We start from the raw sequence: 13,935 nt of genomic DNA, 5'->3' as shown, positions 1-13,935 counted from the left end.
TTCACCCACAAAATAGTAATCAAGGATGGTGTGGAAGATGCTGACCTCCCGAAGACTGCTCCTGATTCTGACAATGCTGAACTTGTCTAAGGTTCCTAGTATGATGGGTGAACAGAGATGGGCAATTCTCTCAGCTTTCCCTAAACTGATGCCAGTTCGCCATGATGCTATAGTTTTTCCAAAATTCTTTACTACTAATAAAAAACTGGATTTACCATATTTGCCATTTGACCCTTTACGGGTCCCGTTAGGAGAAAATCGCTCCCTCCAAGAACAGGGTTCCCTATGTTTTCAATTATCGCAAAAAGGGGACTGTATTCAGCTCAGTATCCGTATGTTAGGATCATTTTTGGATAGTGGGACTGTAAATTTCACCCAAACCCGAGGAAAAGGAAATAATGATATTATTCATGTTACATGGTTTTGGTGGCAATCGGCAGTCTGGCTAAACGGTACATTCCTGTCTCCCAATTGGAATTAAATGGAGCGTCCTCATCAACCCAGGATTGCTCCTCATTGTGGTGGAGAGGATGTAGGGGAGTTGCCACCATGGTCAGACTGCCAGTCGTCTGTAGCCAGATGGATTGATGAGCACAAATATTTTACCTTCTCCCCCAATATGTTGTTTGGGCCTGAAGAAGAGTTTGTAATGAGAACGGGCCTCTTCTTGCAGGACCACAGAATGAGCCCTTACCGCAAATGGCTACTTTGTGGGATTAATGGAAGCTGTACAGATCTTAATCCCCTTGTTTTCTTAAAAGGAGGTGCTGTAGGAAAGGCCATTTACACTGGTCTCTCCAATTATACCCTGATTGGGGCATATGGACCAACAAAAAATATATAATTCATACTGAAGAAATCTCTGGTTTAAATAAGACACAGATTAATCCAACCAGCTATATATCGACTCCAGTATGTGTCTATCCTCCCTTTTTGTTTATTTTGTCTAATGATTCATTTGAAAGCTGTGTAAATAATTCCTGTTGGATTTCTCAATGCTGGGATGTAACAAAGGACACCGGCGCCATGGTGGCCCGGATCCCACGTTGGATCCCTGTTCCGGTGGAAACACCCCACACCTTATCCCTGTTTCAACAAAAAAGAGATTTTGGCATTACTGCTGCCGTGATCATAGCAATTTCAGCCAGTGCAGCTGCTGCTACAGCTGCAGGGTACGCTATGGCTAGTACAGTCCAAACAGGCACAAAATTAAATCAGCTTTCAGTCGAATTGACTGATGCCATCAATGTCCAAACTTCTGCTAGTGCCCAGGTGAAGGGAGGGCTGATGATTTTGAATCAGCGCCTTGACCTGGTTGAGGAACAGATAGGTATCCTATACCAGTTGGCCCAGTTGGGTTGTGAAAGAAAATTGGGCACTCTGTGTATTACCAGTGTCCAATATGAAAATTTTACTCGTGCAGCTAATCTGTCTAGACAGCTCTCCTTGTATCTTGCAGGAAATTGGTCCGAGGGGTTCAATGAGACTCTTGAGGCCCTGAGGGCGGCAGTTTTAAGGATCAACTCAACGTGAGTGGACCTGTCATTGACAGAGGGCCTCTCCTCCTGGATTTCATGTGCATTTTCTTATTTTAAGGAATGGGTGGAGGTAGGTTTATTTGGTACAGCCATCTGCTGTGGACTTGTGTTCATGCTCTGGTTGCTTTGCAAGCTCGGAGCCCAACAAACACATGACAAGGTCGTGACAGCTCAAGCACTTGCTGCCATAGAGCAAGGGGCCTCCCCTGAAATTTGGCTATCTATGCTCAAGAATTAGTCGACATCTGAGTTCTCTGCTATCGAATCCCGCGGATTTGTGGATCCATTGCACTGGCATGAGAGAGCCTCAATGATCATTGGTCAGTCCTTGCACATCGCTGAAGTTTCCTCTTGCACGCGATAGGGTGATCATGATTTCCCCACTAATTCATTTTTTGGCTGGCCTCTTTTGTAGAGTTCGCCCTAGGTCATTGAGTAGTTACTGTCACATAGCACTGTGGTATCCAGAGACGGGCAACTTTCCTCATGCACAGATCAACCTAAGACACGGGGCCCAGTGGCGATAAGGTTACCCTATGACAGGAAAGGCTGTGACATTAGAGGAACGACCTAAGACAGGAGTCACAGTGGATGGACATAATTACACAGACCTAGTCCAGCCTCATTTTAATAAAACAAAAAGGGGGAGATGTGGAGAGCCGTGAGCAATCACCATTACAAGATGGCGCTGGCTTCCACTGTGCCTAACTAGTAAACAAGCCTTGCACACAGGTGCGAGAGTGAATTCACACCAAGTCACTGCCCATCTCGGGGTGTAGTAATGAGGTGATGGGCAAGCAATAAATCAGGTGCTGACACGCCACACTGAGGGCTATATAAGCAGCACCATTTTCCGGGTTCTGGGTCTTCCCTCCAGAAGAAGCAATAAAGCTTTTGCTGCAGAAGAATCCGGTCATCCGAGTGTGTTCTTGCCGGCGGGAACAATAGCATGGACATTTGTGTGTGAGACTGAATGTCTTCCACGGATGTAGAGGTGACACACTGGGGAAGAGGGTGTCAGACATCCTAATCTAAAGGAGCAGGAGCCTCCAAACTTGGGTTTGAATGTTTGTATATGAACTCACGTCAACCCTATAAAGAATAGCTGCTCACTGACCTGCCCAGCCCACTTAGTACTTTTTATCCAATAAGCAAACAAATTTTCAAAGATGAATAATATGAAAACCCTAAGTACAGAAGTAAATAAATGAACCCTGAGAACCTGGTGCCTCAGTATTAAGATGTTGGTTGCTGGACCAGGTAGAATGCCGCTGGACCTTCTCCACTTTCAGTTACCTAAGTCCAAATACTCCATATTGTCCCTAGTGTAGCAGCTTCCTCTCCTCTTTCCATGCCTCCTGTAGATACAACAGACCATTCCCATCTTCCCTTCTCTTCATGCCCCATCTCTGTATCTGATACTGCAACTATGGGCAGACACCCCCTGCTCAACCACAAGCTATCCCTGTCAGAAGACTAGGTAGTCTGTCCAAAGACCTACCCTAGTGTCTGTTACCTCAGACCAAATTGTCACAGTTGACCTTAGCACTGGAACACAATTCTTAGGGGGAAGTTTCCTCCCCATGTGTCCATGCTTCCTGTAAACATCATAGACCATCCATAACTGTCATTTTCCCTCCTCAACTATGTCCCAGCCCAAACTTGGGCACACACCTCTTCTCAACCACGTGCCACTCTTGCCCAAAAACCAGGCAGGCTGTCCATAGAATTAACACATTACCTAGTAGCCTAGATGCAGTTTTCTGTTTCTGCTACTACTGGTCTAGAACATAAGAGGCACTTGACCTCTCTTCTGTCAAGTGTCCTATTGATTCCTAAGGTCATTTTTTTCCTTGATTCCTCTTCCCCCAACTTCCAAAACCAGCAAGCACTGACCCTTGAAAACACCCCAAAATAGATCAGTAAATAAGGCAACCATCATCCAACAAACTGTCTAAAAATCCAGAGAACAACCAGAAATTCAAAAACAGAATGCCCACCCTAAGAAGGCAAACCCAGGCTGGAAAGATGGCTCAGCCATTAACGGCTAGGCTCACAGCCCAAAATATAAGAGAAGACAAACCCAGAAATCAACAGCTAGACCTATAATCACACCAAACCTAGATGCCCAGACAGCAGCTTAGGAACATAATCAATAACAGCCATGAAAATATGTCACCAAGGAACAAAACTATCCCCCCACAGCAAGTCCTGCAAATTCCAATATAGGTGAAAGCACAAGGAAAAGACCGTAAAACCAACTATGCGAAGATGATAGAAGTCCTTAAAGAGGAAATGGATAAATCTCTTTAAATGGAAAACACAACCAAACAACGGGAAAAGAAAAACGAATTTCATATATAAAGGGAAGAAAAATCAAGTAAAAAAGTGAAGAAAACATAACTGTTCATAACCTAAAAATGGAAATAGAAACAATTAAGAAAGCACAAACTGAGGGACCCTAGCAAGGAATCTTTTGGACTGCAACGAGGAACTATAGAGGCAAGGTTCACCCACAGAATAGAGATTAAAGACAGAATCTCAGGCATTGAAGGTACAATATAAGGAATAAATACACAGGATAGAGAGAGTTCCATCTAAAAATTCATAACAATTTATAACATGAACATTGATTCCAGAGCTATGCCATGAGAAAACTCAGAATTTGCAATAGGATTAAAAACAGTACACACACTGGCAAAATGTGACATCTATTCTTACAACAAAGATATAATAATCAAGAATGTATATAAGATTTGTGAAAAATGATGGAATGTGGGGAAAAAAACAAAAATATAAGCTTAAAAATATATTCACGTTATTACCAAAATACCTAAGGAAACTACACCAGCAATAATCTGAACTTGACCTATGTTACCTGTGATTGTATGTATATACAAATGAAATAAACACAGACATCATGAGTCCTGTACATATAACTCAAAGTGTTCCCTAAACTGCTGTATTTTGACCTTCCAGCTATTATTGATCTGTCTCCATGCTCTAGAGCTTTCTGTTAATGGAGGTGATCAGAAAGGTGGGCTATGAGTGTGCAGCCCCTCATGACCCCTTGTCTTATCATACATTACTGAAGGATGGAATCTATCAATTTCTAAACTTCTTATAAAATTTGTCACTGAACACTGAGTGTGGAATGCAAGGGTCAGTACTTATGGAAACCAGCCCTCCAGTTTCCCAGTCTGTCTCCCTATAGTATGCACAGCAAACAACTGCCTTTGTCAACACACTGGACAGCTTTACACTGCCAGTGCTCTTAAGCCTCCCCCTCCCAGGAAATCCACACTCAGGGAGGGGAATAGGAAAAGGGCTTGGGCTCAGATCACCACTCATGGCAGATCAGACTCTGAGAGCTCAGCAGGCATGTTCTCCTGGCCTGGGGACAGTGTTCTCACACTAACCATGGCATAGCTTGTGGTCTTCCTCACAGCTTGTTACAGATGCAGGCTAGGAGAATCCTGGAAAGAACCTGCAAGCTACCTTCCACTGGTGATCTTGATTGCTAGGCCTGCCCGGCTGGGCATCAGGACAGTAGCAGCTCCTCTACTAAGGGATCAGAGAGCAAATGACTCAGACAGCTGAAGCCTTTCTAACTCTGCCCTTCCACCCTAGGTGCAGACGGAGCCCTAGTCTGGGGAGATTGTATTTAATGGAATGTTCCAGTCTCCTAGAGCACTTATTTTCTTCTTCCAAGACACTGGGTCCTTTGTTTGCAAATTCCATTGCACACACAATGTCCAATGCAGCCATCTCTACTCATGGTTGGGAAATCCTGCAGCCAAACTTCAGTCAAATTCAAACAGTAACAATAATTAAAGCCAAACATGGTCCTGAATTATAAAGCAAGGTGCAGTTAATGGGAGGTGAAAGGGGGGGGGGGGAAGGACATGGGTGCTGCTAGGTAACATAAGGCAATGTTTACTACTCAAGAAAGGGAGAGCATAGCTAGAACCAGGAACATCTGGAGAGTCCAGAGGGGACAAATGTGGAGAGAGGAAGGAGGGGAGAAGCAAGAGCCAGATCAAGAGATCAGGCTGATGAATGGTAGATGCAAAAGAGCAGGCAACCAACAGGGTTGGATTACAGGAGGAATGGCAGGTGGGAGAAGGGCAGCCCTACCCCCAGGCTACAAGGCTAGGTATGCCTGTATCAGGTAGGGACTGAGGCCTGCAGAGAGAACCTGTCAGGCAGGTTTGCTCTGATTTGTTAAATAGCCCTCTCAGCTGTTTGTTCCAGAGTTTCAGACTTAAAAGTAGGGAGAAAGGAGAGGATGAAATGATTCAACTAGACTCTCAAAGGTTTAGAGCTGGAAACATACATTATGGTCCAATATTTTTCAGAGACTAAACATATACTAGAACCTTCAAGTATTACTCATATTGTGTATTTTCAGACAACAGAAGTAATATTAATATTAGGCACAGCCACACAAGTTTGTCTAGATCTGTATAGCTTGAATCAGAGTAAATATAAAATTTGGTTACTAGACATAAGTTCAGTTCCTTATTCAGTTTCGTGATTGCCCGGCTCTGGGAGCCTCCTAGATGCCCTTTTGGGACTTTTACTGATTGTCTAAAACTGACTACCTGACTACTCATTGCTATTACCAACTACTGTCAAAGCAGAAAGGCTTCCTTCTTCCTCCTCCTTTTCTGTGCTGTGATTACACCAGCTTCAAAGTTGGTCAGAGAACTCAATGCTTCACAGGTCCCTCTTTATTTGTAGTCCCCTCACCCCAATCCAGGGAGGTTGGAGGACACCCATTCACTGGTCTATATCTTTTCTCACTGACCAGTCGGAGCCCCGCCTGAAAGGAGCAGCAGGACAGTCTTCCAAGCACAGGGCAGCAGAGGCAGGATCAGGTGTTCACAGCAAGTCTTAACTACACAGCAGAAGGAAAGGGTGAGCTACAGGAGATATTGCTCTAAACACACACATATGGGAAACATCTTTAGAAAAAGGAATGAAATTCTTAATGAATGGGAAACACTGGTGAATAAAAATGAGGTCAGAATGGCGATGCATAAAGAATATAAAAATTTTTTTTTTGGTTTTTTCGAGACAGGGTTTCTCTGTATAGTCCTGGCTGTCCTGGAACTCACTTTGTAGACCAGGCTGGCCTCGAACTCAGAAATCCGCCTGCCTCTGCCTCCCGAGTGCTGGGATTAAAGGCGTGCGCCACCACGCCCTGCTAGAATATAAAAATTTAAAAGTAATACCAACAATTGACTTTTTAAAAAAAAAACAGACATTGCTGACGGCCAGCCTAATGTGGGGTGCTTCTTTTCTTGTGGGTTCATCTTAAGGCAGTGGAGGGGGAAGAGTGAAGGTGGAGGGTAAGACTTTGTCTTACGAATTTCTGGGGTAAGACTTTGTCTTATGAGAAATTTAAGGTTGCTGTATAATAAAAAGTTTACTTATCTAAGTTTAAGTTACTATGGCATTGTAGCTGACCTGCCTTCTGTGATCCTGAAGCCAGAAACTGCAGTTTCTGGCACTTACACCTCTTCCTCAAGCCACAAAGGATTCAGTAAATAGCCTTTGTTCTATCTCAGTAGGGATTGCTGGGATCTAACTTTCAGCCTGCTCCTTGGAAGTCTCAGGAAGAGAAGACATTAGAGAAGTGATTATAGAGTTTATTACTAGTTGTAAAAAGTTTCTTATAAAAACTAATTAAGGGGAAAAGTGGAGGGGGGGGGGGAACAAAAAGTCCTCTAAGATTAGTATAACTGGGGAAAGGCAAAGTCTCCTCTATGGATCTCAGCTGCCCGTGATCTCTTTGTCCTCAGTACTTATACATCTTCCAGAATACATGATCACATGTTACAAAGTTCATCACAAGTTCACACACACAAAAAAATCAAATCGTAAATTGAAATAGAAGTTTACAACAGTGAATGTTTACATGCATATCCATTAGCAGTAATTATCTGGCTAAACATCCATCACCTGTCTCAGCTCCACAGGTTCACTGAAGGTTTAAAACCATAACTAATGTATTAGTGAAGTTTTGTATAGATAAAGCCAGTTGATATTTTACCTTCTGTCCTAGCACCTATAATAAATCATTAGCTGCCTTTTAATGACCTTTGGTTAATTGTTTTACAACCTCTTGGAATGTGCTCTGAGTAGGAGAAAGTCTGGTTACCATCTAACAGAAATTAACTGGTGACACCTGAGAGACTGGCAGAGTTCTCATTGCAGCTTTGACTATCAGAAAGGGACCTAATAGAAGTCCCATTATAAGAGAGCTTAATAATCACAGATATAATTTTAGGAATTCTTATAGGATCATCATGAAGACTTACGTCTTCTATTAGTCTACATAGCATCACTACCAGAGAGTCCATCTTCGTGGATCTGCAGAGGGGTGTGCTCCTACTTAGTAACTGTTATATATGTTTAATAATAACAAGAAAAGCATATTAATAGCAGGAACCTTTCCCAAAATTAGTCCCTCACAGCCTTGCTTAATGAGGGCTCACCTGTCGCAGATTATATAATAATCCGAGGCAGGCCACTTCAGGATGATCACCTGCTAGTTATTAGCTTGTCCCATTATGGCTCCTGACAAAATATAATGGAAAGAACACATAGGAATAATGATTTTGAAAAGAGTTGGCCCTTCCCTGTTAGAAGGAATGGCATTAATATGACAGTGTTTGACCTTGTCCCTATGTGCAAAGTTAGCTGCTGAGATCTCTAACCTGACACACAGCCAGTAACATCTGCCTCAAATTTCTGAGCTGACTTAACTGTGTCAACAAGGACTGGAAATATCTATATACATCCCTTTAATGGAAATTCAACATTCACTTATTTCAGGTTAAATTGTACACCACCAATTTTAAAACACTGTTGTGGTAAAATTCTTCATCTCAAAACTTTAGGAATTTTCATCAATAGGAAAGCAAGGTCATTGCCTGGGGATCATGAGACTGGGATCAATGGTACCTGAGTCAACATAGCTTGTCTTAGAAACACTTCTATTACAGCGAAGAACATGCAGCTCTCCTAGAATAAGATACCTTCCCCAGGGAGGAATCACTCCACAAACAATTACAAGATGAATTAAGAAAAATCTCTTTAATTGCAGCATATATTCAGCTCTGGCTAATGCTTAGAGAAGAGACAGCCCAGAACAGACTTTACATTCCACATATGCTGTCTCATGTAAGTCTGTCTTGGGTTCCAGCCCTGGGCAATGTTTAAACAATTTAAATATGGACTAGAGACTGCAAGTCCCACAGATGGGAAACTTACACAGAATAGATATAATCAAAATTATTTCTTAAATAAATCAGTGCCCTGAAACAGCAGGTCATTCATCAGTGACAGGGTCCTGAGATAGAGGAGCCAGAAGATTCGAAGGTTGGAAAAGTTGAAGGGAGAAAGTATCAAAGCTGGGATGGGGATGTCTTGGACAGGCTCTGTCTTATGCCACACAGGCTTCTGAAGAATATCATCCTGTATACTTCTTACAGGGACAAAATGGAATAAAATAGGAGACTTGTGTGGAGTTAGCACAAACTACCATGGATGGGAAAAAGACAGGAAGGATCTAATAGAAGAACGTTGCACAAAAGGAACACTGAACATCTCAAAAACATTCCTGACCAAGCCCACACTGGCCTTGGGACTGATAACCATAGCCGCACATGGTAGGAAGAGTTGGGATCTCAGGATCTGAAGCAAGCCATCCCGAAGGCCCTGGCCCCAGACCACCACCAGCTCTCCCAAGCACTGTCCTTGCTTTAGAGAAGGAGCTCTATTTTATTCTCAATACACCAGGGCCTTAGGGGAAGCCCCTAAGCCTAAGCCCCAGGTTGTTTACTGGCTCTGGAGACTGAGAAGGAGCTGTGCCATTCTCCATACATGAAGGCCTCATAGAAAGCCTCGCTGGATCAGGCCAGTCCTCAGCACAGCAGTGATTTTCCTTTTTAGAGTTATCAGCAAGTGTACTCTTGCCCACGTGGCAAAACTATGCTTTGCTCAAGAAGAAAACCGGACCTTTATGGCACACCAGGCCTTAATGTTGGTCGTGACCCTATTTTGCCCCTTAGAGCCACTTGTTAGAGACCTGTTCTTTGATATCAGGATGGGCCTAGTTCATGATTGTAAACCAGATTTGTCTCCTTTGTTATGGTTTATAGACAAATGTCTGGACAATCCCGGTAAACAAACACATATACTAGCATCCTATTATCCGTGGGGTGTTTTAGAGGCAGTCCTCCCTCAGCTACATTCTACTTAGTGTCACTATAAGTTTTGGTAAATCCTTTACATCATCAATTTTACGATTCTAAATCACAGCTCAATATTGGAGTGGTACCAAACACAGGAGGTGCCTTTTACAGCTTCCACAAAAATCAAAGCCAAAGGAATCTTACACCTACAAACCTACATATTAAAGGGCTAAATCCTAAGGCCAGAACTTCCTGAAGGTATCAGAGAAACTAAAGCTCTCCGCGTCTGGCTTCTTGCCAAGGATGTTTCTACACAGAAGCTCTTTCCCCAAATGCTTTGTGCAGACGCAGCCACCCTAGTGAGGTTATTCAGAGGCCACCTCCGGGTCCAGGGAGAGAACAGCACCACAGGGAACCTCACAGGCGTCTGCTTTTGTCAGGCTGCTGTTTATCACAGAGCCCCAGGGAAGACCCATGACACCAGCTCCCTCTGCTCAGCCCCCTGCTCTTTCCTTTTGTTGGACATGGCCCTGCACTTACCATGTTGGGACTTGCCTGAGCTCTCCTCACAGGACTCCGCTGCGGCACACGGAACACGCCAAGCAGAAATACTCAGGATTGCCCCGCTTCACAGAATGCGCCAAGCAGAAACCATCCGGATTGATCTGCTTCATAAAGGAACTAGCAGGAAAGCTTCCGGTAAAGCTCGCCTTCTTCTCTGATTGGCAGGACCGCCTCCATGTGCTGATTGGCTATTGAGTCTTGAGTGACATAAGCACCACCATTAGGGTTAGAAGGCACGGAAGGGACACAGTGGATTAGTCCTGGGCACAGTCAGAAGCCAGTCCTTTTACAGATCTGCAGAGCTTTTCATTTCAGTACATCTTGTGTATGTTTTCCCACCTAGGTCCGGGGAGGATCCACAACTCCAGCTTCTGGTCAGCTACCTGCTTTCCCCTTTGTGGGCAGTGACCCTGTGCTACTTTGTTGCAACTTTGGAGCTGTCCTGAGCTCCAATCACAGCACTAAGTAGGCACTTCCCCTTCTTCCTCCTGTAATCAAGGTCCATAAACTGTTTAGCCCATTTCTCAACTTACCGTGGAGAACTTACCATTTCTCAACTTACTGTCTCACAAGTGGAAGGTTGCCCCGAGTATTAACAATTACAGAAGTATATTAAGAGACAAGAGTTTTTGTTTTGTGTCTTCTTCGGGGTTCAGGAAAACTACAAGTACTTTTTTACACCTAATACTTATGTGTCATCCATCCGAACCAAGCAGGAACCATATGACAAACACTGTGAAGCACTCTAATTAACCAATAAATCTTCCCCAGTGACTGGTAAAATAAAATAAACAAACAACAAAACCCACATCTGTTTTAGTAAAATTTCTCTAGATAAAGAGAGCTCGAATGGTCAAGAAGCGCCTAAGGAAATGTTCAACATCCTTAGTCATCACGGAAATGCAAATCTAAACAACCCTGTGATTCTACCTCACACCAGTCAGAATGGCTAAGATCAAAAAGTCAGGTGACAGCAGATGCTGGCGAGGATGTGGAGAAAGAGGAACACTCCTCCATTGTTGGTGGGATTGCAAGCTGGTACAGCCACTCTGGAAATCAGTTTGGTCATTCCTCAGAAAATTGGACATAGTACTACCTGAGGACCCAACAAGATTCTCCACCATATAATAAGGACACATGCTCCACTATGTTCATAGCAGCCTTATTTATAATAGCCAGAAGCTGGAAAGAATCCAGATATTCCTCAAGAGAGGAATGGATACAGAAAATGGTGTACATTTACACAATGGAGTACTACTCAGCTATTAAAAACAATTAATTTATGAAATTCTTAGGCAAAGAGATGTATCTAGAAGATATCATCGGGAGTGAGGTAAGCCAATCACAAAAGAACACACATGATATATACTCAATGATAAGTGGATATTGGCCCAGAAACTTGGAATGCCCAAAATACAATTCACAAACCACATGAAACTCAAGAAGAAGGAAGACCAAAGTGTGGAAACTTTGATCCTTCTTAGAAGGGTGAACAAAACACCCATGGAAGGAGTTACAGATTCAAAGTGTGGAGTAGAGACTAAAGAAATGACCATCCAGGGACTGACCCACCTGGGGATCCATCCCATATACAATCACCAAACCCAGACAGTGTTGTGGATGCCAACCAGTGCTTGCTAACAGGAGCCTAATATAGCTCTCTCCTCAGAGGCTCTGCCAGTGCCTCACAAATACAGCAGTGGATGCTCACATCCATCCATTGGACTGAGCATAGGGTCCCCAATGAAGGAGCTAGAGAAAGGACCTAAGGAGCAGAAGGGGTTTGCAGCCCCAAAAGAGGAACAACAATATGAACTGACTAGTACCCCCAGAGTTTCCAGGGATTAAACCATCAACCAAAGAAAACACATGATGGAACTGGTGGCTCTAGCTGCATATGTAGCAGAGGATGGTCTATTCGATCATCAATGGGAGGAGAGGCCCTTGGTCCTGTGATGGTTCTATGCCCCAGTGTGGGGGGATGCCAGGGCCAGGAAGCGGGAGTGGGTGGGTTGGTAAGCAGGGAGGGTATATGGGGAGGGTGTTTTTTTCAAAGGGAAAACCAGGAAAGGGGATAACATCTGAAATGTAAATAAAGAAAATATCCATTAAAATGAACTAGATTATCATCATCATAGTTACTATATTATAATTAAAATTAAGTGTTTTATTTTTAAAGATAATTGATAGTCTCAATCTCTCTATCATGTTGGAAATGAATTTATTTGAATGGCTCAAGAGCTGTGTCATTCTACTATCCCAACAGTGCCTTTCTACAAGTGAAAATTTAAGAATCTACTCATGGTTTAGTCCATGTGACTGCATGCCTCAGCTGGTCTTTAGTTTATATCAGAATTGCAAATAAAATTAAGCCCTAATGCCAGTTTTTCAAAAATTAACTTGCTAGCCAGAGGTAGGGCAAACAGACAAAGAGAAAGATCTTCAGTCTTCAATCTCCTTTGTATATGTAGGCTGCCATTACAAGCTGTGATCTAGATTAAAGGTGGATCTTATCAACTCAAAGATCCAGATTATATAAGGACACTCCCATTTCAAAAGGTACAATTAAGAAAATTACCCACAATAGCCAACTATTTGGATTTTGGTTAATTCCAGATATATTTAACTTGACTACCAAGAATAGCCAGTGCAACTATCTAGACAAAGACAGATAAGATTTTTTTTTTCTTGTGGCATGCACTGAGAGCATGAGAGCCATTTCCAAAGCAATGATTTTCTTCTAAAAAAGGAAGCCGTGAGCCTTTACTTAGGGAATGTGGATATGTTCACATAGAGATTTGCCTACTCCTAAACATGCTAAGTTCTTCTCATGAACTTGGTCACAAGGTAATAGCAGAGATTTTTAAGAGGATTCTTAGCGCAAAGTCATGCAGAAAACATATGTAAATTATAAAAATGATGGACAGAAATGTCTGTGAGATGTCCTTCTTGTACTACAAGGTCTTAGCTGAAAAGCAAGTAAATGACACTGTGAAAGGAGTTTGCTCAGGAGCCGATGCTAAATGGTAATATCATTACTTGTAGTCTAAGAAACAAATGTAACAATACCACAAGTCTCACTTATAGAAAGTAAAAAGATCACAAATGCCAAGGATCAAACTTGTCTAGGTATGGGTTCCTAAGAGTATGGTATTTGAGAGCAGCAGGAAAACAAGCAACTTGAAATCCAATCATGGGTCCAAGCTGGCAGCTTGTGTTTGGAGGGGTGTTCTACTCTGCTTTAGCCCTTTCTTGCTATTCTAAAAACGCTCTGGTTGAAACAGGAATCTTTCTGCTCACGACAGGTCTCTCTCTGGATTTTCTATAAGAATTCTTGCATCAACTGGCCAAGTAAAAAAAGAAAACATTTAAAAGTAATTCTTGGGTTATCAAAATCAGAAAGCAAATAAACAACAACAACAATAGTAGTAGTAGTAGTAGTAGTAGTAATTCTAAAAGAGCTGTTTTTGTTCTTCAGACAACCTTATTTGGATAGCTACTAGAAACCATTTTAAAAGAGCTGTGTCAGCTAAGTAATTCTTTGGGCTCCTGACCTCAGAAATCCCTTTAGAAAAAAATTCTTGAAGAGCTGTGTTCGCTCTCTAGGGATCTTCAGCTATCTCACTCTA

The 13,935-nt window shown here is 42.7% G+C and overlaps 1 protein-coding gene across 1 annotated transcript in view; it reads right to left on the bottom strand.

Annotated features, from left to right (window-relative positions):
• LOC110287824 (uncharacterized) overlaps positions 1 to 10,891 on the bottom strand; it is a 31,344-nt gene extending 20,453 nt beyond the window's left edge. Inside the window, exon 1 of the mRNA XM_085833497.1 lies at positions 10,283 to 10,891. Coding sequence (XP_085689623.1) covers positions 10,283 to 10,285 — 3 coding nt within the window. The 5' untranslated portion in view covers positions 10,286 to 10,891. The remainder of the gene's footprint in view (positions 1 to 10,282) is intronic.
• Between the last annotated feature and the right edge of the window lie 3,044 nt (positions 10,892 to 13,935).

This window comes from Mus caroli, unplaced genomic scaffold (assembly GCF_978045245.1).
Source record: "Mus caroli unplaced genomic scaffold, Mus_caroli_1 scaffold_2, whole genome shotgun sequence".
NCBI classification, from domain to species: domain Eukaryota; kingdom Metazoa; phylum Chordata; class Mammalia; order Rodentia; family Muridae; genus Mus; species Mus caroli.
The sequence above is the reverse complement of the archived record's forward strand: the minus strand, read 5'-3'. Positions and strand labels throughout refer to the sequence as shown.